General features: G+C 36.2%; 1 protein-coding gene across 3 annotated transcripts in view; it reads left to right on the top strand.

The window, feature by feature from the left end:
- NOL4 (nucleolar protein 4) overlaps window positions 1-24446 on the top strand; it is a 468364-nt gene that overhangs the window by 377398 nt on the left and 66520 nt on the right. For all 3 annotated transcript variants that reach the window (XM_010849777.1, XM_010849778.1, XM_010849779.1), the window contains one exon: window positions 13698-13878. In XM_010849777.1, the coding sequence (XP_010848079.1) occupies window positions 13698-13878 (181 nt within the window). The remainder of the gene's footprint in view (window positions 1-13697; window positions 13879-24446) is intronic.

A 24446-nucleotide genomic window follows, 5' to 3' on the forward strand; every position in this document is an offset into this window, starting at 1 on the left:
AGGACCCAGCATTTTACTGTGGCTCTGGATGAGCCTCTGGACAGGTGCTAGAATGTTCTTATATGCTGTTCACTGATTTACACACAGCACTGTGTCCCATTGTTCCCTTTGCAAAAGCCCAGGAAAGGCAAGGGAAGAGTAAAGAAAATCATAGTTCATTTGTATAGTTTAGGGTCCTGGAAATTAAATGCCATTCATCACCTTGCTGATTTTGTACTGAAATTTAAAAAACTGCTTATCCAGCCTTCTGCATAGTGCTGGGTTAAAACAAACGGAGCAAATCCCATCAAAGAGAAGTTCTGAAGTGAAGATAAGGCTGGATTCATGGAGAAATATTCTGTGCAATTTTATTATTTTTCACTTTGCATAAACACCCCTTCCTTAATAATTGAATGATGTTTGTACCTGAAGCTATAGTTTAGGGCAGTTGGCAAAATTTAAAAGATTAAAATTAAGTTTGAATTTTTGCCTATTAAACATCTGAAGATATACCTAAAAATGGATACATTTAGTACTGGGCATGCCAAAAAAAAGTTAATATTTAGCAGCCATTATAGTAAGTAAGTATTCATCAGGTAAACAGATTAAAAATGGAATATTTTTATTTGAAAATTTCTCAATTCTATTGTCACAGTCTTTCCCATTAAGATAAATAAGCATCAGGGCTTCCCTGTTGGCTCACATAGTATAAAGAATTTGCCTGGGTTCGATCACTGGGTCAGGAAGATCCCCTGGAGATGGGAATGGCCATCCACTCCAATATTCTTGCCTGGAGCATCCCATGGACAGAGGAACCTGGTGGGCTGCGGTCCATGGAGTCTCAAAGAGTCTGACGCGACTGAGTGACTGACATACATTATTAAAATGATATAGCCATCTTTTTTGTCTACCTTTTGTGTCTTAAATACCTAACAAAATTAACATATTGTGGAACACTGAGTGGGTAAGAGCTATGTGGGCTACCAGTTTCCCTCTACCTTTTCTAGACACCCATAAAAGAGTTCCTAGCAGTGTCTGACAGAGTTAAGTCTGAAAATGATAAATATTACGAGCAAACACATGTGTGTATATGTTACTTAAATCATATATTACTTTTTGTCTTCTCTAGTTTAATACCTTCAGTTCCTCTAACTAAAGTGTTGAGATCTCCCGTTAACCTGTTTTTTCCTACCTGGATGTTGTTTGGCTTATGATGGTTCATAGCAGATCTCCTAGCAAGCCTTGACTGGCTCAGGCCTGAATGCCAGTTTAGCCTCCAAACTACAGTATTCCCACGTTCCCATGTTTAGATCTCAGTTCTGTACTTACCACTGTGTGAACTTGGACAAATCCCTAGGCAACCTCTATGCCTCTGTCTTTTCAATCTATAAAATGAGGTTTAATCTTATCAAATTCATTGGGATGAGTGAATCAAGATAATATCACAGTCCATGAGCACAGTTCCTGGTATATAGTAAATGCCCAATCAGTATTACCTGATAATATAATATTTCTCTCATTTTTTAAAATTATCATCATTCCTTGTTGAAGGAATAATTAAATACCAGCAGCTCAGCATTCTAGGCATTATATACTTTTATCACTGAGGCCTGTGATGGCACTAGATATCCCTTTCTACTTCATCTGTATATTAGGTCTCCTATTATGTATTCCTAATATTAATCATTTTCTCTTGTTAGACTTAAATCAGTTATGATTAATTTTGAAGTGTTACCTGTTTCCCATACTAACCTGTAAATTCAATAGAAGCAGATACCCAATCTGTATCAACTGCAGTGTCTTTCACATTGTATGCACTTCATAAATATTTTAACAAATGTTTTAGCTAATTATAACTGTACAGTTCTTGCAGAGGTGCTAATGTTACATTACTTCCTCACTTTGTTTGTATAGATCATGTTTTAGATTTAAGTGTAAGGCTATACATTTAGCCCTGTTAAATTAGCCTGCAGTGAAGTTGTTCATATCCTCCTGCTATTGACTTTACCCCTTGTTCAGGATTTTCCTTCCATCCTCACATCCTGCTCCTTGTTACCACCCAAATTGTTCAGTGTTTTATCAGCATACTTATGTGTCTCAGTTCAAACAGTGAATAGCATAAAGCTTAGGGCAAAACATGTGACAATGCCTTCTAAAGACCTTTCGTCTTGTTGCACCAGTCCATTCATCAGTCTGGGATGTGGTCATTCTGTTAGATGCGAACCATTCACATGGTGCTGTCTTTTAGCAACTCCACTTTCTTTTGTCACCTGCTTTGTTCTAGGTTTAGAAAATCACCACAATCTACCTTTTGGTTAGTAGTTCTTTCATAAAGTAAGTGAGATAAGTTTAGCATGAGTTGTCTCTTCCCACTATTAACAAAGATTTTAAATGAACTTATAAATTAAAGATGTTTAAAATTTAATGACACTGACATTATAATATAAACTGTTTTGTCTGCTTCCATATTTAAATTTCCTTTTTCTATCAAAGAGAACTTCAGATAGAGTTTGCCTTCTCACTTATGAAAACTGCTTTACAAGACAAGAATTTTAAATACAAAGATACACTTAATATAGCTCTCTAAATCCTAAACATGTCGCATTACTTCCAAAAGTTTTCCTACCAGCAACCTAATACATATATTACAGCATTAAAATGTGTCTTCTGACATAGAAAATTGAATCCTTTCCTTTATCTCTGCTGCTGCTGCTAAGTCGCCTCAATTGTGTCTGACTCTGTGCGACCCCATAGATGGAAGCCCACCAGGCTCCCCGTCCCTGGGATTCTCCAGGCAAGAACACTGGAGTGGGTTGCCATTTCCTTTTCCAATGCATGAAAGTGAAAAGTGAAAGCGAAGTCACTCAGTCATGTCTGACTCTTCACGACCCCATGGTCTACAGCCTACCAGGCTCCTCTGTCCATGGGATTTTCCAGGCAAGAGTACTAGAGTGGGGTGCCGTTGCCTTCTCCATGCTTTATCTCTACTTTCTTCCAAAACCCCACTAAAACAATTGCAAGTGAATATTAAAAATTTAAATCTGCATAGACTCAGGAAAGGGATGAGAAATTCATCAATTTTTTTTCCTTTTTATTGGAGTATAGTTTCAAAAACAGACAGCCTAGTTATTCACTCCACTAAGGAATCTAGAATTCTCCCAAAAATGGAGGAGTCAGAGAGGGAAAGAGATTCTGGCACTGAAATACCAGAAGCAAAGAATAGAAGAAAATGTTGAAGCAAAACAGTTCATAATCTCAGATTTAAAAAAATAAAAGGTATTTCCTTGAAATTAGAAGTGAATGCATAAAAAAGAACAATAAAATGCAACTCTTGGAATATAAAAAAATATACATGATTGTCATAAAATATTTTAAGAATTGGAAAGCCTTTTAGGAAATTGCTCAGAAACATAAAAATTTAGGCAAATAATGGAAAATTAAATAGCTTTTTTTTTTTTGAAAGATCAATTTAGGAGAGCCAACATCTGGATAATTAAAGAGAAAGTAGAAAGGAAGAAATTATCAAAAATAACTTTTCCACAAAAGTGAAGAACCTGCATTACTATGATGAAAAAGCCCATAAAGTTATCAGGACAGTAAATGCACTTATGTCAATCACATCATCATGAAAGTTTAAGAACATATGAGATAAAGAGACAAATTTGAACAGTCCAGAGAGGGAGGAAAAATAAATCATGCATAAATAATCAGAAAGCCAACAGATATTAACCAGAAAAACCACTCTCAACACTAAAACATATGGGAGCCAAACTTGTAAACTTCTGTAGAAAATTTTATATCCAGCCAAATTATCAATGAAGCATGAGGATAAACATAATTTTAAATACTTGAAGTCTATTTTATAAAGTGTAGCCTTTCTCAGAAGGTTATTAGAGAATATTCTCCAGTGGAACAAGACCATAACCCAAGGAAGAAGTTACTCCAAGAAGAGAAAATACAAAATAGGAGAGAAGAATATAATGGATGATGCTATATCCTGTAGCATCTCACAGGGCTAGGGAATCCTCTTTCCAGATTGGAATAAAGAGATAGAGAGTACAGGGGGGAATATGGGACTGATGAAACTCTTGATGGATAATATGGAAAATAGTCCAAGAAGTTTTATATTTGTGTTAGAGACTTCTGGAAAAAGTAGAAATAGTGTCTTGGAACTCAAACACCACACAAAAAAGAATTTTAACACTGAAGGAATAAAACTTCAGATACAAAACTGTACTGATTGTCCACTAGTTGGCTCAGTAGTGAACAGAATTATGTCATTCTGGTTTCTTGCAGGTGAGAGATAACCTGTTCAAAAGAGTAACTGAAGACTATCTAGTAAAGGGACTATTTATATAGGTATGAGAAGGGCTGAGGAAATCAAGAAGAGATGGTGGAGCACCCTGGGACCAACAAGTGAGAGAAGCCTGGAGGAGCAGTGGAAGGGAACTGTTAGCACAACAAGATGGGAACCAAAGCCCTGGACAAGAGGGTGTCTGATAGGATTCAGGAACAGAGCTGCTCCCAGACTGTGGTATGGCAGGAGACAGTGCTAGGGGATAGATACCCCCGTGCTCTCCTCTAAACTCCTGTCCAGGCTTCCTGTTGATGAATTCCTAGCAGCCAGAGAGCAGGTGAACCCAACTGTTAAGTTCATGGTGGTTATACAGCCAGGAAGCAAGGTTTAAGAGTGCATCTAGAGAGGGAAGTTGAGAATATTCAGTATACCAGCAAAAACATGTGTTGTTACGATTTCTTATTGTAAGGCAAATTCTAGTCTAAGCTAAATGATGCTTTCCTGACCTTATTTAACCAAACCCTGGGAATCCTAGTCAGATGTCTTTGGATACGAGGACTGTTTCATATAAAGTGTAGAATGGATTCAGTGAGATGTCCACATAGACAGGCACACTTCCCCTATATCTTCCCATGACTGCCTCTTTATCATTCTGTTTCTTGGCTGATGGGCTTATGTATTTTTCTCAGAAAGTTTTACCCTCCTGAATACCCGTCTCCAATCATTCTTTTATGTAACTCTATTTAATTTTATTTTTAATGGATACCGCTCTCTGAACTTAGTATTATAACATATATATTTTTTATTTCTTTCTCTTATCTAGTCTCTTTCCCACCTCACACCTCTATATGTCTCTGGAGGGCAGGAATCGGATGATCTATCTTCACCTGCATGCTGAATGTGTAACCCAGGGAATAGAAGGGATTCAATAGAACATTGTTTAAATAATTCACTAGGAAATAAAATGGCTGTATAAGATTTTGTCCTGGATTGTACCTATGAGATAATAAAAAGGGGCCTGTTGAATATGACCCAAGTCTCTTGCTCAGGAGACTGCAGAGACAGATGAAGGTGTCATTTATCAAAATCAAGAATTCAGGAGGTGGAGCATACTATGGCTGGAGAATTAGGAGTTAGAGGAAGATAACATGACATACATACTCAGTGGGATGCACTTGTGGGGCATGCAGTTATTTATGTCCAGTAGGTAGTTGAAAATGTGGACCTGGGAAAAGATCTTAATTATAGATTTAGAGTTAGAGGCCTTTGGTGTAAAGGGGTAGATGAACTCATAAATGGAATGAAATCTTGCAAGGAAATTATGCAGAGAAATGAGCAGGAGAATAAAAATGGAAGGGAAAAAGAAGCTGAGCTATACTGTTGGTGCCAAAATTTATTATGAAGTAGGGTAAAGTAATCCAATATTGTAAGGAAAATGTTACCACTACTTTTCAATATGTTCAGGAACACTAATGGGTTTAATTGTGTGTATTTTTGAGAAGTTAGAGAATTCCTAAAAATTACCGACTCCTTGAATAATTAGTTTTTCATACTAGATGGAAAAAAAATTAGAAACTTTATATTTGAAGAAATATGTCAACAATTGTATTTCTCTTCTTCCTGTATACCCTCCACCCACAGTCAACATAGTATATTAGATCTCTGTATTTGTATAACACTGTACTTGGTAAATCAAAAGCAGTATTATCAAGGAAAGGAAAGTTAACAAAAAAATATTTTACTTACTTGTACACATAACACCAGCATGTAGTCAGACATCAGTGATGTGTTTTTAATTCATCCCTAGATTATTTTTAGATCATTTCATATTGTCTCATACATGTTTCCTTTAAAATTTAATTTCACATTAAAAGCATTATCACTCAGTATTGCAGGCATCACCACTTTGATGGCTTTCTCATTACCTTAGTTTGACTATTTCATGATGAATATACTTGAAATATCAAAATGGATAGGTAATTCTTACACCCAGTTTAAATTAAATTATAATAACCTGTAAGCTTTTATTCCAGTATGTTTGGAGATTAAGATCTCAATTATATGGCTCATTCAAGATATACAATTCAGATGGAATTATGTTTACTATCTGATTGAACATAATGTTCTTCAGTAGTAGCTGTAAAGGTATCTATTATGTAGATGACATTCAGAAGGGATTTTTCTTTGTTCTGCTCATTCGACCATGCTAGCACACCTGTTTCTAATTTTGAAACCACCTATGACTACCTCCCAACATCAGTGTTGAAATAACATCATTAGTCAAGTTTTTCTATTTACTCAAAAAGAAATATGAAAAAAATGAAAAATTTCTGCCAAGGCCAAGAGTTTTTTTTTTTTAAAAAGCTTTCATTGTATTTTTCAAATCTCTTTTTCCCGTTGAGCCTAATTTTCTTAATCCAGTAGTAATACCTCCCACAACTATACTTAAAAGATTTAGGGTAAAAAAAAAAAAAAAAAAAATTTAGGGTAACTGACATCTGGGATAAATAAATTGTATCTGAGAGATCATTTTTTAAGTACTTTGGTCTGAGATTTGTTGGTTTATGTTTTTATAGCTGTTTGTGACAGTTAAAACCATAGTTTTAACATAAGTTGGAGCCTAACCTTATACTTTGGGAAAACTTATAGTCACAGAAATGAAAAGAAAGCCAGTTTGTTTCTCTTGTTATCTTTTAAAATGACATGTTACTTTTCATTTGATCTAAAATGTTACAATCAAAAACAGCATTAAAACTCATGAGTTTATTTTAGCATTAAGCAATAATATTTATTTCTAGGCTCCTCTGTCCATGGGATTTCCCAGGCAAGAATCTACTATTAGATGTGGACAAAATAAAAACATAATCATCTTATCAGACTAAAATTAAGTACCAGAATCTAGTTAAATCCTTTTAAAAACATGCTTTATGTTTCAAATTTGATCACACCATCGATAAAACAAGCACCTCTCCAAGCTGCTTGACAACATACTCTAGTTAGCCATTATGCAGATATTAGCCTTAATCTTCTGATATCACCATGCTAATATGATTCTTGCTGCTAAGTCGCTTCAGTCGTGTCCGACTCTGTGCAACCCCATAGACAGCAGCCCACCAGGCTTCCCTGTCCCTGGGATTCTCCCGGCAAGAATACTGGAGTGGGTTGCCATTTCCTTCTCCAATGCATGAAAGTGAAAAGTCAAAATGAAGTCGCTCAGTCATGTCCGACTCTTAGTGACCCCATGAACTGCAGCCCACCAGGCTTCTCCGTCCATGGGATTTTCCAGGCAAGAGTACTGGAGTGGGGTGCCATTGCCTTCTCCAGTATGATTCTTATGTAGTAGCTAATGGTTAACTAACTGCTCTAAAAAAAAGTCTTATTGACCTCCATTGTGCTTCTCAAAGTCTAATTGCTAAAAATATTTATTCTGAATGGAATAGGAAATGACAACCCACTCCAGTATTCTTTTCCTGGAGGATTCCATGGACAGATAAGTCTGGCAGGCTATATATAGTCCATGGAGTCGCAAAGAGTTGGACACATGACTGAGCATGCACACTCGCACACACACACACATTTGTTCTGAATTTTTATCAAAACTGTAGTGTTTTTTGTTATGAATTTTTATTTCATCTGAAATATTTTTATAGCTAAGGATTCTAGCATAGCTATAGGGTTTAGAATCTTGTTTTGGAGAAATTTCTAATTTTTTGAATTGTTTTGGTATTTTTTTAGACCTCATCTTCAGTGGGATGTTTGGTTCAAGGTCTTTGATCTCTAGCAATCTGAGAACTAAAGAACTAATTTATATACTCAAAGTCTTTATTCTCTTCTAGGATATCTTTTACTTTCTAGTTGCTTTGCATGCATTTTTCATAAAGATAATTGTATACAGTAGCAGAGATACAAGAATTTCAGATAAATAGGCCCAACTTATTTTGTTTGAAGGTGTCTAGGAGATATGCTTGTGTGCTAAGTTGCTTCAGTCCTGTCTGACTCTTTGTGACCCTATGGGCTGTAGCCCACCAGGCTCCTCTGTCCATGGGATTCTCCAGGCAAGAATACTGGAGTGGGTCACCATGCCCTTGTCCAGGGGATCTACCCGACCCAAGGATCAAACCCTCATCTTTTATGTTTCCCACATTGGCAGGTAGATTCTTTCCTTTACCACTAGCACCACCCGGGAAGCCCCATCTAGGGGATAGACTAGAAATTTAGAGAGAAAATACTTTGTCACAAATCTGGAATTTAGATGAGTAGGGAAAATACCATCCTTTTTCTTTCGATGAAAGGCATACCTAAGTCTGCTTTACCTACATAAAACTTTTTGATTTCACACAAAGTTTTTTATAAAGTACTAAAAAGCAAATTTTATGTTGTCATCCATCATTAGATATATATGTAAAAATTTTGGAAAAAAGATTAAAAATTCATGACAGACCATCATCAGAGACTATAACACAGACAGTAGTTACAAGTAAGAAACTTTCTATATATCGGTGCACATATGGGGCAAGTTAGGTAACTCAGACTATTACACTGGTAAGATTTATTTTTTCAGCTTAAACTATGACCAGAGTACAGAATGCATGAGGAGAAGTGACAAAGGATGTGGCTGGAAAGATTGTTCTCAAACTCTGAAAGGCTTTAGATGCCAGGAGCTTTGAGGTTTGTTCTAATAGGAAATAAGAAATCTCAGGAGATTTTAAAGAGAAATCAACATGATAAGTGATTTTTAAAAGATACATTTGAGGAGATGTAGACAAGAAGTGAAGGGGCAAACACTGGTCAGAAGGTTATCACAGTAGCCCAAAGGAGGGATTGCATGAGCAATGAGTGCTTCTCAGATGTGTGCCAATGAGGCTCATTTCCAAGATGAAGCTGAGAGGGCTTGGGTATTATTTGACTGACAGAAACCTGTGTAAGAGAAGAAAAAAATCTTGGCACGGTGTAGTAAATAGAACACGAAACATTGGTAATAGAATAGGTGTTATTTTGTTTTTTAATTAAAAATTTTTGCAAGGGGTCTCTGGAGGGAAGAGAAAATAAATTAATTTCAAAGTATTAAAAGGATGTAATTGAGTACTAAGAAATTCAGGCACAAACCTAAGAGGGAAGGCAGAAATTGGAAGTGAGAATTTAAGAGTAACAGTTACATTACATAGGGTAATACCAGAAACCACGTCTGCCATAGAATCATCAGAGTATTGTAACTCTCTTACCAAAAGGGAATATTGTATTAAAGAAGGTTTAGAAAAAAATGATTTAAGGAAGCTGTTATTTAAATAGAAAAAGCCCAATTGCAAATAAAAGGATTTTGTAAAAAATGTTTTGAATTGTTCTACGTGTAGATTGTTAAAAATAACTAAAGATGAACATTGAGGTGAAACCAAGATACCATGACTAAAATAAAGTCTTTCTTATTCATAAACTTTATCACAATTTAATGTGAAATATACCAGTTTGGTACTGCTTGGTTAAAAATGAAAGAATTTTCTGAGGTGAAAAATATTATGCTATACATATGAAAACGAATGACCAAAACAGTTACATCTGCAATCAGATTATATGACCTCAGAGGAATATTACTTTAAAATTTTTATTTTGATCATATTAACAACAGAAGTCAAAATTAAGTATTAGAAACCTATAGAAAAAAGACATCTATTTTTTTAATTTGATTTTTTTCGTTTGTAACTAAATAGCATAGTGTCACATTTAAGATTGCAATTTAAAAGTGTTAATTCTCAACCCTTGTTTGTAATTATAAAATGTTATGACCATCAGGAAGAATTTGAGAGTAGATAGGTTTGTGGTGGTAGTAGGTTACTTCTTGCCAGCCATGTATCTTTGTATATCAGGTTAAGGATTGTATTTTTTCTGTATTTTTCTTTAAGTCAATAGTTCTCAAGCATTTATTGTTCGTAAAATTATGTCTGTGTGTTTTTGTGTGTGTGTGTGTGTGTGTATGTAAATATTACCATAGTTTATTAACATAACCTGTCTAGGAACACTTTGTTAAAACTCTTCATGAAAGCTCTCCTGCTATGACTTTGGTTTCTCAAGTTGGAAACAAAATCTATCTTCTCTGTTATTTCAGATCTTATCATTATAATATTTAGATTTTGTCAAAATATATCTTCCATTGTTACCTTTCCTAGTGGGTTTGGCAGCATCTTTGCAAAGAGCCGTCTTCTCAGTCTTCTGTGTTGGCATCTTGATCATTTGTATGGCCAAGGGGAGACGGTGTGGATGCTGTTAACTATATGAAAGGAGTTCCTGCCTGAGTGTCGTTATATACGTGAGTGAGTGTGTGTGTATGTGTGTTTTGGTGGCATCATAAATCGCTTCTTACCATCGTAAGCAGTAAGCACATTTACATTAAGTGCAGCCTGTTTTTCCTTAGCAAGAAAGCAGTTTAAATTAGAGCTCTGGTTCTCTCAGATCTTTTATGAATTTCACTGCAAATTCTTATCCACATGTGCTTAGTTCTGAAACACTTGCTATGAAGTGGAAGAAGAGACACTTTTAGAAGGTAGAGAGGCTTTCCAGCAGTTTATACATGAAATAAATTGCACTCCCTCACGTCATCCATAATTGAAGAGCAAAGAAAATTTAGAGCAGTAACTTAAGTAAAAATGCTATCATACAGACTACAAAGACCTTGTAAAGACAGGAGAAATCAAGTAACGATCTTAAAGGAAGTTCAAGTAAATTGATGCCTAAATGATATACATATTCTGCAGTGATAAACTTGTTTGCGGTCTATGCAATTTTTTTTTTACCTTAAAAAAGCTCATTGCTTGTACCTAGATCATCTCAATGATGAACTAAAAGTATAATTTCATGTTGATGCAAAATGCCTTTCATCTCCAATTGCTATAATAATGTAAGATAAAGGAAAACAGAAGAAAAATATTACTGAATCAACCAAAAAACTTTTTGCCATTTGCTGATAATATTTATAGGCAGAGAAAAGTTAATGAAAATATGCAGCATATTTAACAGATAGTAGAGAGTATAAAATGTAAGAAAAATTTAAGTTCTTGGGAGATAGAAATACAATGTTTTTGAAACCTATTGTCAAAAGTTGAGTAGAATCAGGCAAATTTAATTAAAAAAAAACATGTCTGTATAAGATACATGTGTAAAGGATTCCTTTGGCATTTGAAGTGAGTTAGGAATTCAATCTATATTGTCCACATACCAGATCAGTTTCAGCTAACTCAAGTTTGTCCTGTCCAGTTTCTATAGATAAAGTACAGAGGATACGGGCCAATCTTCCCAAACAGTGTGTGAATGAGAAGGTCATGAGCAAGCAATGCCTACACTTCTAAATAATTTCCAGTCTTGCCATCTATCTATAAGTAACCATCTGTCCTAGTCTAAGCCCAGTTTTTCAAATTTGAATTGCATACTTATATACATAAAGCAGATATTTATTGATAAGACCAGACCCTAATTATAGAAGTCACCATAGCTGTTTCATCTGTTGTATATTTTTAATCAAAAGAAATCTGAATCAAAACAATTCTGCATTGTCTCGTACAATGCTGGCAATGCTGATGGTCATTTCATCATGTTGATGCATCATTTTTATGGAATTTTTAAGAAAATTTGAACTATGTCCTATAAAATCTGGCACAGGATTTTTCAGGTTTCTGATGAATAAAATGTGTTTTATTGCCTAGATATTCAGTCTTGTAGGATATTAATATATTCCTCTTTTGAAAATAATCTTCAGAGCAACCTAGGGGGCAAGCTGTCAGGTTTGAAAACTTCAGGAGCTAATGATTATTAAAAGTTGCTTATAAAGATAAAATGTGACTCCAGGGGATATTTATTGTTTATGTCATTAAAATCTATCTTCTTTGAAACCAATAATAGTAATCACTCATGTGAAAAACATGAATTAACTTTATATTAAACTTTTGCCCAAAATACACTGCTGAACAGATTCAATTCGGATTTTGATACTTTATATTTCTCAACATATAGTGGACTACCAAAACATTAATAGCGAAAATCTGTGTTTGGATACAAATGACTCCCTACAAGGCCTATTTTGATTATTCATGGAATTAATTATCTGCCTGCTCAGTGCAGTTTCTGTGGTTTGGAATAACAGTTAATATTGAAAAGGCTGAGGCACATTTAAAAAGTAGCATGTTTAATAATTCAAACTAATTCCATCACACAAAGAATCAGAGAGAAAATATTGTGGGAGGCAATGCCTTCTTCCTTCTCCCTTTCTAGTCATCTTTAAGAAACTCTTCTCCAATAGGTGTATTTTATTGTCATTTTCCAAACCCAGAAAAATAAATTGGGAATGTATCATGGGAGCCACTAATTTTTTTAAACTAGAAACTCCAGTTTTATCACGTTGACCAACCTGTTTTCAAACAGGAAACTAGGAAGTTACTCTAATGGTGGAATTGTTTGAGGCTAGCCTCTTCTCAGTTAAAGTGAAAGTCGCTCAGTCATGTCTGACTCTTTACGACCCCATGGACTGTACAGTCTGTGGAATTCTCCAGGCTGGAATACTGGATTCGGCAGCCATTCCCTTCTCCAGGGGAATCTTCCCAACCCAAGGATCAAACCCAGGTCTCCTACATTGCAGACCTATTCTTTGCCAGCTGAGCCACCAGGGAAGCCCAGCCTCTTCTCTAGAACCTCAAAGTTGCTTTGAAGTATAGAATATTTTGGCTTCTTTCAAAGTTGCAATGGCTACATATCTCTACAGAAAAAATACTGCACAGCCCAATGGTTTTCACTCTCCCAACAATTTCCAGTATTGTCAGCCATATGCACATTTTCATGCAAGGGATTCCCCAGGACCATTCCCCGAATTCTACATGACTGAATCACCTAATGAACAACTCCTGACCTCCCCTTCTCCCAGGCCCTTGCAACCACCATTCTACTCTGTTTCTGTGTGCTTGGCTAATTTACCTAAAATAAGGGGAATTATGCAATGTTTATCTTTTGGTGATTGGCTTATTTCACTTAGCATTATATCCTCAAGATTCATTCATGTGGTAGGCTATGACAGGGTTTTCTTCTTTTCTTGAGACTGAATAATATTGCATTGTATTTATATACCACAATTTTTAGCTCTTCATCTGTCAGTGGACATTGAGGCTACTTCCTTCTCTTGGCTATTGTGAACAACTCTCTTCATGTAATTTTAAATTCAGTTGGAAATTGTAAATTGCTCCATCTCCAATCTGTCTCACATTGTTACATTGCTTTCCTTTTTTTAGTTTTCAGCAAAGTTGTTGAAAATGTGCATATGTACTGATTTAATGTTGACTGTATTTTTCTTGTTCAGTGCAGACACATAGATAACAATAAGATAGTCCTGTTCAAGATGAAATAGTGTGGTGATTTGATAAATAATGAACTGCTATTGTCATTGCAGGATGAATCTGCTCCAACAGACAAACAATGTAAACCGGAGGCAGCCCAGGGCACTTACTCAACCTCAGCTGTTTCAGGCTCCCAGGAGGTGTTGTACATCAACGGAAATGGGACCTACAGTTACCATAGTTACAGAGGGCTCGGAGGGGGACTGCTAAATCTGAATGATGCATCTAGTAGTGGTGAGTCTTTATTACACATTATGTTTTTCTGTCAATTTGTGGGTATTAAATTCCCTAAACTTGAGAGAAAAAAATGGAATGAAATGTTATAAGCAATAGTCAGTGCCAGTCTGCTGAAAACAAGACCATTTAACACATAATGTCCACCTGCCTACAAGGACATCTCCCTATTCTGTTGCTGTTTCTATATATATGTAGCAGCAGTATTAAGCAACTGAACAATTGCTGTTTTAAACTCAAAAATCTCAATGAGAGAAATAGCAATTTTTTTAACCAAATAGTCACACATTCTTTCTGTGAAGCTGTAATGTACTACTTGTCAAAAGAAATGACACATTTTCTCAATGTTCAAAGAGGTTTTTAATTTGGAAAATTTGAGGTACCAGGAACTTTATTGATTTGTTGAAACATGCACAGTTGTTTTAAGTAAGAAGATACAAACTGAAACAACACAGAGAAACAAACCATGGATCTCTAGCCAAAAGCTTGTCAATGACAATGGTGTGTTCCATCAGCAGTGGTAAAATTTTAGGAATTTCTTGAGCTTATATACCAGAATAAATTCCACATGTGTAATATAAAGTCATGCATCTATTAGGAATAATATACATGGGTGAATTTCCTATCACTGGGTTGTAGGAAAAGTTTTACTAAACTATACTTAAAATCCAGGGAAAAATATGTTCTATCATATACACACACACAACAAAATGCATAAAATAAAAATTAAATGATAAACTGCAAAATTACTAGCTACCAATACTACAAAGAGTTAATAGGCCAATACATGAAGGTCTTCTAAAAAGAAAGGAATACTCAAAACTACATATTTAATAAGTAAGGCTATAAATATGAACATGCAATTCTCATAGAAAGCAATGCAAATGACCTTAAATCCAGGTATAGCTACTCAAACTCACTCACTTCTAGTAAGAGAAATGCAGCTCCTATCTGTCAGATTAATGAAAGTCCAAATACTTACTGAATATTTCTTTGACTAGGCTGTGGGAAATGAGTATAGTTGCCTGTATAAATGCAAAAACTTGGAGTAAACTTGACAATATCTAACAAAATTGAATACTCATTTGCCATTTGACACAGCAGTTTCTTTAGGAATCTCTCGTTAGAAGTTTACTCAAAGACACACCGGCAAAAATACAAGACATATGCACTTAGCTATTTTCTTGTTGCAGTGTTATTTATAAATGCACAAAAAAAGCTTACCAATAAAAACATCCATCAAAAGATGGCTAGTCAATTCAATTATACTGCATCCACATAGGAAAGTAACCTGAAGTTATAAAAAGTAAAGAAAAATATCTTTATATACTCTCAATAGTGAAAAATATTTATAGTATGCTGCTGCTGCTAAGTCACTTCAGTCCTATCCAACTCTGTGCGACCCCATAGATGGCAGCCCACCAGGCTCCCCCATCCCTGAGATTCTCCAGGCAAGAACACTGGAGTGGGTTGCCATTTCCTTCTCCAATGGGTGAAAGTAAAGTTGCTCAATCGTGTCCAAGTCTTAGCGACCCCATGGACTGCAGCCCACCAGGCTCCTCTGTCCATGGGATTTTCCAGGCGAGAGTACTGGAGTGGAGTGCCATTGCCTTCTCCGTATAGTATGCTAACATTCATTAAACAATATATAGAGAGAGACCTGAATGGAAAACGAACAGAATAAAGAAAGGACTATAAGCCAGAATTATTCTCTGGTTACAGTTGGTTGTGGTTTTTTCTTTTACTTTTTTTTGGTAACTTTGAACATTTTATTTTGTATTGGGTTATAGCCGAAGTTGTGGTAGTTTCAGGTGAACAGTGAGGGGACTCAGCCATACATATACATGGAAGAGAATGGATACATGTATTTGTATGAATGAGTACACTTGGTTTTTATACTTTGTTTTTTAAATTTAACTGAAACAATTTACATAATTATGGAACAATCTGATCTAAAGAATCCCTAGTATTGAAAGACAAATTATGCAAATGAACTTTATCTGTTTAATAAATGGTTGACATAACCCCATAGAGAGGAACTTTTCTGAGTGATCTCAACAGTCATAATTTGATGCCACAGTGTGAAAGCTTATGATAAAACCTTAAACTATTTTCAGTAATCATATAATTATTTTGGAACTGTTGTCTGTGTATTATAGTTTAGAACAAATTTATAATTATGTTGGTGTCAGTGAAAGATGGAATTTTCAGCAGCGGGAAAAGTAGATACAGATGTGAAATCAATAAATTGAAGCAAAAACTCCATAATTTTGTAGTTGAATCGGTAGTATCACTGAGAGCTCAGTGTAGTTTGGTTTTAAAAGAAAAACATACTTCCTATCTTTTCTGCTGAAAATGTGTGGAAACAAACACCAGTTGGAAATTTTGAACTTAGGCTTGGTGAGTTTTTAATATATTGGGTAATTGTATTATTATACTACTATCAAATGGGTATATACTCTAGAAAATTACCTATCTTTACAATACTAGAAATATGTTCCCAGTGTATCCTGGAATGATTCTGCTGGAAGACTAGGGCTCTTTGGTCTGCCTTAGAATTAAAAGTCCTCTAATGGCAACCCACTCCAGTGTTCTTGCCTGGAGAATCCCAGGGACGGGGGAGTCTATGGGGTTGCAGAGAGTCGGACAGGACTGAGCAACTTAGTAGTAGTAGTAAGGACAGAGTCACTGAACATTATTAGTCTGTATCAACTGACCCCCAGCTCAAAAGAGCAGTACCTGAAGTGGAAGAGGAAAAAAAGCAGCTTATTTTGTGGGGGCAGGTTTCAAGTGTATATTCATCTTTTCAAAACCCAGCTAGTGAGCCTTCTTAGCTGTTTTCAATGTTTATTTTTATTTGAACAACAAATTAACAGGAAAGGGGAAGTCTAAGACCAGAAATGGAAAACATAAACAAAAGGTAAGCCTTCTTTTAGCCTATAAAGCTAGAAACAGTAACACTTCTTTTTAAATATTTTACATAGTAAGTAAAAATTGATACGTAGCTCAGAACTTAACCACCAAATCAAAAAATTGGCTGGGGGAGTAGAGTCACTAAAGATAGTAACAGCATGATTTTTTGTCTTATAGATTTAAAAAGATTGTTCATTTATGAAATTAATTTATTGAACATTAATTAATAACACTACCACTTCTGACTCATTATAGTGTTTTCATGTAGTCTCTGTTTAATCCTTATACAATCCTATGAGATATATTCTGCAATTTGGGGGAAATTTTTTATAAAACTGAACTTTCCCCCACTTGAAAAAATCATGCCTAGGTACCACTTCCTTTTTTTCTAATGTGATTGAAACCTATTTTGTGAGGCTCAAAGAAGATGAGTGGCTTGCCCCAAATCCCTCCTTAATAAGGGAAGGGAAGGGGCCAGAATTTGACAATCATTCTGACATCAGAGGCCACATTGTAAACCACTGAGCTGGCAATCTGTAATGGAATATAATGGAAGCAAGGAAGGAAGGAAGTGACAGCCCCTGGTAAATACTAATCTACTTTCTCTGGAAACTCTCCCAGCCTGGAAATTTCATACAAATGAATGAATCAGTCGTACAATGCGTGGTCTTCTGTGTCTGGCTTCTTTCACTTAGATGCTGTTTTCAAGGTACATCTATGTTAGAGCATGTATCAGTGCTTCATTTTTTTACTGCCAAATGATGTTCCATTCTGTGGATATGTCATATTTTGTTTAGCGAGATATCAACTGTTTAGTTCAGTTGGTGGGCACTTCATGTTTTCCACTTTGGGGTTACTATGAATAATGCTGTTATACACATTTACATAAAATGCTGTATATATATGTTATCAGTTATTTGGGGGAATACCTGAGAGTGGAATTGCTGGTGCATGCATGTGGTCCATGTTTAACATTTTAAAGAAATTATAGACTGAACACAGGCTCTTTCAATTTTTAGAATGTTTCTCAACAAGTCTTACAGTATTTAAAATACAAACTTTGCACTTGTTTCATTAATTCTATTGCTAAGTATTCCCCTTTGTGATGCTATTATAGACGGAATGTTTTCCTTAAAACATTATTTTATATTTTTTCTATTATTTTGGAATAGTCTGTGAAGTAGTGATATTAAGTCTTAAGTATTTGATAGAATCTGATGATATCTGTGCCTGGGCTTTTCTGGAAGGGTTTTGTTTCCTAAATCAATCTCTATTTACTTGTTAGAGGGCTACTTATATTGTCTCTTTCTTCTTTAAACTGCAGTTAGGTAGTTTGTGTATTTGCAGGAGTTGATCCATTCACCAGAATTATCTAATTTATTGATACAAGTGTTCATAGTCTCCTTTCACAAACCTTTTTATTTTTGTAAGGTCAGTAGTGATGCTTCTAATGTCATTTCTGATTCAAGTTATCTAAGTGTTCTCTTTCTTCTTGGTGATTCTTAGGAAAGGTTTTGTCAGTTTTCTTGATCGTTTCAAAGAGCAAGCATTTTGTTTCATTGATTTTCTTTATGGCTTTTCTATTCTCTATTTCACTGATTTCTACTCCCCAATTTATTATTTCCTTCACTTTGCTTACATTAAATTTAGTTTGCTCTTTGTTTTCAAGGTCTTAACCTAAGAAGTTAAGACATTTATTTGAAGTCTTTTTTTTTTTTTTAATCTTTTTGTATATAGGTATTTGAAAGTGAAAGTCGCTCAGTCGTGTCTGACTCTCTGCGATCCCATGAACTGTAGCCTGCCCAGTTCCTCTGTCCATGGAGTTCTCCAGGCAAGAGTACTGGAATGGGTTACAGCTACAAATTTCCTTCTAGGCACTGCCTTATCTGTATTACAAAAGTTTTGGTATGTTGTGTTTTTGCTTTCATTCACCTCAAAATATCTATCTTGTAATTTCCTCTATCATTTCTTCTTTGATCCATTGATTATTTAATAATGTTGTTTAATTGCCACATAATTGTGAATTTCCCAAATTTCTTTCTGTTAATGACTTTGAAAATTTTCAGTCCTTTCAAGATTTTTGAACCTGGCTTAATGATCCAGATTATGGTCTATCCTGGAGAATGTTCCACATGTTCCTGAGAAATATGTATATTCTACCATCATTGGTAGTAGGATACTTTGTAAATATGTAGTAGGCCTAGTTGGGTTACAGTGTTGAAGTCTCCTATATTCTTGTTGATCATCTGCCTAGTTTTTATATCCATTATTGAAAAAATGGTATTGAGATCTCCAACTACTGTTGTTGAATTATTTATTTTGGCCTTCAATTCTGCCAGTTCTGTCTCATTCATTTGTCAGTCAGTCATTATGTACATATATTGCTTATACTGCTTCCCAGGTGGCTCAGTGGTAAATTCTACCTGCCAATGCAGGAGACACGGGTTGGATCCCTAGGTGGAGAAGAAAGAGAAGGAAATGGCAACCCACTCCACTATTCTTGCCTGGGAAATCCCATAGACAGAGAAGCCTGGCAGGCTACAGTCCATAGAGTCTCACTCACACACACACACACACACACACACACACACACACACACACACTGTATATATTATTATATCTTCCTGACAGGCCGATGCTTTGTCATTGTAAAATATTCCTCTTTTTATCTAAAAACCTTATAAAAGTCTATTTTGCCTAATATTAATTACTGATGTAATATCAGGAAAAGAGAATGGTAACTTAGATTATTGTGGTGATACTAAAAATGAAGAGAAGTGGCCAAAACTTTGGATATGGAAATGACATATAGAAGAATATTGAAAAAACATTTACCTCTACTCAAACACAACCAAAATAATTTATCTTTACTCCCTAAATGGCAAACTAATTGTGGGAGCCCAATGCCAAATGAAAATGTGGGGCCTCATATTTAAGAATGAAGAATTTTAAGACGGTAACAGCAGAGCATTAAACAAAGCATGAGGCACTTTGGAGCACAATCCTGTGGGTCTATATATTTCCTGTCCCATTTTGTTCCTTTGATTTATTCAGCAAGTTGGAGGAAGCATCATGTTTTCATAAAAAAGGCAGGGAGCTACTGGTAAAGAGAAAGATACTATATACAGTGAGGGAAAAGATTCAAGACACAAGTGAGAATATTTTTGGCGACTTTTTTTGAGAAGAAAGAACTTTGCAGGAACTGCCAATCAAGAGTAAAACTTGAGAGGGAAATAAAAGGGAAAAATGCTGCTATGGATTAATAATTAGCAGGACTCCAAAAGTTTTCTTGCCTTCCTACCCATTCTCCACAGAGAAATCAGGGTAATCTTTAAGGAAAGGAAAACCTGATCACATCACTTCAATATCTAAAACCCTTCTATAGGCTCTCATTGTTCTTAGAAAGATGATATTAGCTAGTTCTTCATGCCTCAGGATCCTCCCTCCTGAAGTTTTCTTTGATCACTTTTTACTCCCACATCTCTCATTTATTGCTCATTTTTTAAATCCTGAACTCTGCAGGTCTAGATCAGGTACAGTCATAACTCTAATAGCATCTGGAATTTGTCCCCTGAAGCATGTACATCTTTACAAAGCATGTAAATATATACATACATGTGTGATCATAATATGCTGTTATTAAATCCCCAGTTGTATTGTTCAGTGATGGTCAAAAGCCACATAGGAAATCTGGTATAGGTTCCAGGTATGCAGCCATACAAATGAGCAGTTCTTATCATTTCAGTTCAGTCACTCATTCATGTTCGACTCTTTGAAGCCCCAGGGACTGTTTTTATAGAAAGCAGTTTTATTAGAAAACGATTTCCATAAATTTGCCACTTGAATATAGATACTATGGTGCTATGATGAGGTTATCAGTTCAGTTCAGTTGCTCAGTCATGTCTGACTCCGTGGACTGCAACCCCATGGACTGCAGCACACCAGGCCTCAACTTCTGTGCCATCAACTCCTGGAACTTGCTCAAACCGATGTCCATAGAGTCAGTGATGCCATCCAACCATTTCATCCTCTGTCGTCCCCTTCTCATCCTGCCTTCAATCTTTCCCAGCATCAGGGTCTTTTCAAATGAGTCACTTCTTTGCATCAGGTGGCCAAAGAATTGGAGCTTCAGCATCAGTCCTTCCAACGAATATTCAGGACTGATTTCTTTTAGAATTGACTGGTTGGATCTCACTGCAGTCCAGGGGACTCTCAAGAATCTTCTCTAACACCACAGTTCAAAAGCATCAATCCTTCGGCACTCAGCTTTCTTTATGGTCCAACCCTCACATCCATACATGCCTACTGGAAAAACCATAGCTTTGACTAGATAGACCTTAGTTGGCAAAGTAATGCCTCTGCTTTTTAATATACTGTCTAGGTTGGTCATAACTTTTCTTCCAAGGAGCAAGCATCTTTTAATTTCAGGGATGCAGTCACCATCTGCAGTGATTTTGGAGCCCAAGAAAATAAAGTCTGGCACTGTTTCCATTGTTTCCCCATCTATTTGCCATGAGGTGATGGGACCAGATGCCGTGATCTTCATTTTTTTTCTTTTTGGCATGCTGAGTTTTAAACCAGTTTTTTCACTCTCCTCTTTCACTTTCAAGAAGAGGCTCCTTAGTTCCTCTTTTCTTTCTGCCATAAGGGTGATGTCATCTACATATCTGAGGTTTCTGATATTTCTCCTGGCAATCTTGATTCCACTTTGTGCTTCACACAGCCTGGCATTTTGCAAGATGTACCCTGCATATAAGGTAAATCGGGTGACAGTGTACAGCCTTTCCCAATTTGCCGCCAGCCTATTGTTCCATGTCCAGTTCTAACTGTTGCTTCTTGACCAGATTTCTTGCAGAAATCTGCATACAGATTTCTCAGGAGGCAGGTAAGGTGGTGTAGTATTCCCATCTCTTCAGGAATTTTCCAATTTGTTGTGATCCACACAGTCAAAAGCTTTGGCTTAGTCAATAAAGCAGAAGTAGATATTTTTTTGGAAGTCCCTTGCTTTTTCTATGTTTGCAATTTTATCTCTGGTTCCTTTGCCTTTTCTAAATCCAGCTTAAACGACTAACTTGTCTTTAAGTCTCGCCACAAAAAAGCTTCACCACCATGTGTGTTGTGTGCGTTAGCTGCTTAGTCGTTTCCGACTCTTTGCAACCCCATAGACTGTAGTCCACCAGGCCCCTCCGTCCATGGGATTCTCCAGGCAAGAGCACTGGAATGGGTTGCCATTTCCTTTTCCAAAAGGAACTATAGAAAGAAAGAAAGTGAAGTCGCTCAGTCGCATCCGACTCTTTGTGACCCCATGGACTGTAGCCTCCCAGGCTCCTCCATCCATGGAATTTCCCAGGCAAGAGTACTGGAATGGGTTGCCACGTCCTTCTCCAATAATGAGATAAAATTCTCTTTGAAAAGTGAAAGTGTTAGTCATTCAGTTATGTTGGTTCTTTGCAACCTCAAGGACTGTAGTCTGCCAGTCTCCTCTGTCCATGGAATTCTCCAGTCAAGAATACTAGACTGGGTTGCCATGCCCTCCTCCAGTGGATCTTCCGAACCCAGACATCGAACCCAGGTCTCCTGCATTGCAGGCAGATTCCTTGCTGTATGAGCCACCAGGGAAGCCCCTAAAGTCTCTTTAGAATATAGCAGAGAACAACTTTGAACAATTCAGATTGTGTGTTACTGAGAAGAAACAAGAGTAGCAGAATAACCAGAATGGCCTGCAAATGAGATGGCTTCATTTGAGCCTTGGCCTTGGGCTGAGCATAATTGAGTGAGGGGAGCAAAGGCTAGTCTAGACTTTAGACTTAAACAGCTTTAGACTTAAACCAAAAAGAGTTTCTCTAGCTCACATTTGACAAAGGTCTCTAGCTATAGTGACGATAGCAAAGCAAATGGTTGATTTCATGTTGTGAAGGAGCTTTAAATAACATTTCTTCTCAAGAAACACATTGTGCCTGTAATCCTGGTATTGGCTACTGCTGTTTTTTTTTTGTTTAGTTTTTGCTTGTTTTAACCACAGGAGGGCACCAAGATTGATCAGACCTGCAAATGCCTTTATTTGGGGACTTTCTTCATAAATTCTGGGAACCCCATGCATTCTGACTTTTAAAACGGTATTATCTTTAGCTTGTTTTTTTCATATGTAAGACATCAGAATAGTCATTCCCTGTAACAGATTTGGAACTGTGGAGAAAGAAACTACATACATATACATAAATTTGGAGATCTAAAAAGGCGTAGCAGCAAATTAGCATTATATGAGATGCCAACATCATATCTGATGGTTGACAACTCCAGTTAATCTAAGTTTGAGAATACTTAATTTTAGAATTTGTAGAGATCCTCCAAAATGTATGAAAGGAAGCAACAACTTTCAAGAGACCAAGTGGAAGTAGCTATACAGCTGACTTAATTTATAAAGGAGAAAAAGAGCATCAGAATTCAAACCATTAACGGAGAAACTGGGAAGTCATTTGAGTTGGTAGCGTAAACCGGATGGCATAAATAGTGTCTCTTTTAAAGAGATACAGTATTTGAAAAACCTGTATTTATTTGGATTATAGTCTTTTCTGTACAATGAAGTGAATCAGCTGTATGTGTACATATATCCCCTCCATCTTGGACCTCCCACCCATCTAGGTCATCACAGAGCTCTGAGCTGAGCTCCCTGTGCTATACAGCAAGTTCCCAATAGGTACCTGTTTTAGCCATGATAGATATGTATATCAATCCAGTCTTCCAATTAAAATGTAATAAAAACATAAACCCTACAGATTATATATTATGTTCAAGAAGAATGTAAAGGCAAAGGAATGAAAAGAATACTTTTAACAACATTTAGATTTAACTTAACAAGTATTTTTGGATTCTCATGTTCAGTTCACTGTATTAAGTGCTTTCTTTGCTTGGACTGCTATAACAAAAATTCCATGAACTGGGTAGCTTAAACAACAAACATTTGTTTCACGGTTCTGCAGGCTGTGAAATCCAGGCTTAAGGTGCTGGCACGTTTGTTGTCTGGGGAGAGCCTGCTTTCTGGTCCACAGAGGACCATCTTTTCACTGTTCCTCTTTCACATCGTGAAGGGATGAGGAGGCTCTCTCAGGTCTTTTCCTTATAAGGGCACCAATTCCATTCATGAGGCCTCTACCCTCATGACCTAATCAGCTCCCAAATGCCCCACCATCTACTACCATCTCTTGTGATTTCAGCAAATGAATTTGGCAGGGAGGGGAATGCAAACATGCCATCTATAGTAGGTACATTAAGAGAAAAAAGAGTTGAATAGGCAGAATCTCTGACATTAAGATCAAAAAATAAAACATTCCTCTTCCTCATGTCTGAACGTCAAAATTCTTTAAGACTAATTCATTTTTTATAGAAACCCATTTTTATTATGGTGAAATTCACATAAGATTAACTATTTTTTAAATTAACTTTTATTGGAGTATAATTGCTTGACAATATTGTGTTGGTTTCTACTGTACAGCAAAGTGAACCAGCCACACATACACATATATTCCCTCCCTTTTGGATTTCCTTCCGATTCAGGTCACTTCGGTGCTTTAAGTAGAGTTCCCTGGGCTATACAGTATGTTCTCATTAGTTATCTATTCTATACTTGGTATCAATTGTGTATACTTGTCAATCCC

This window comes from Bison bison, unplaced genomic scaffold (assembly GCF_000754665.1).
Source record: "Bison bison bison isolate TAMUID 2011002044 unplaced genomic scaffold, Bison_UMD1.0 scf7180017864286, whole genome shotgun sequence".
Taxonomy (NCBI): Eukaryota; Metazoa; Chordata; class Mammalia; order Artiodactyla; family Bovidae; genus Bison; species Bison bison.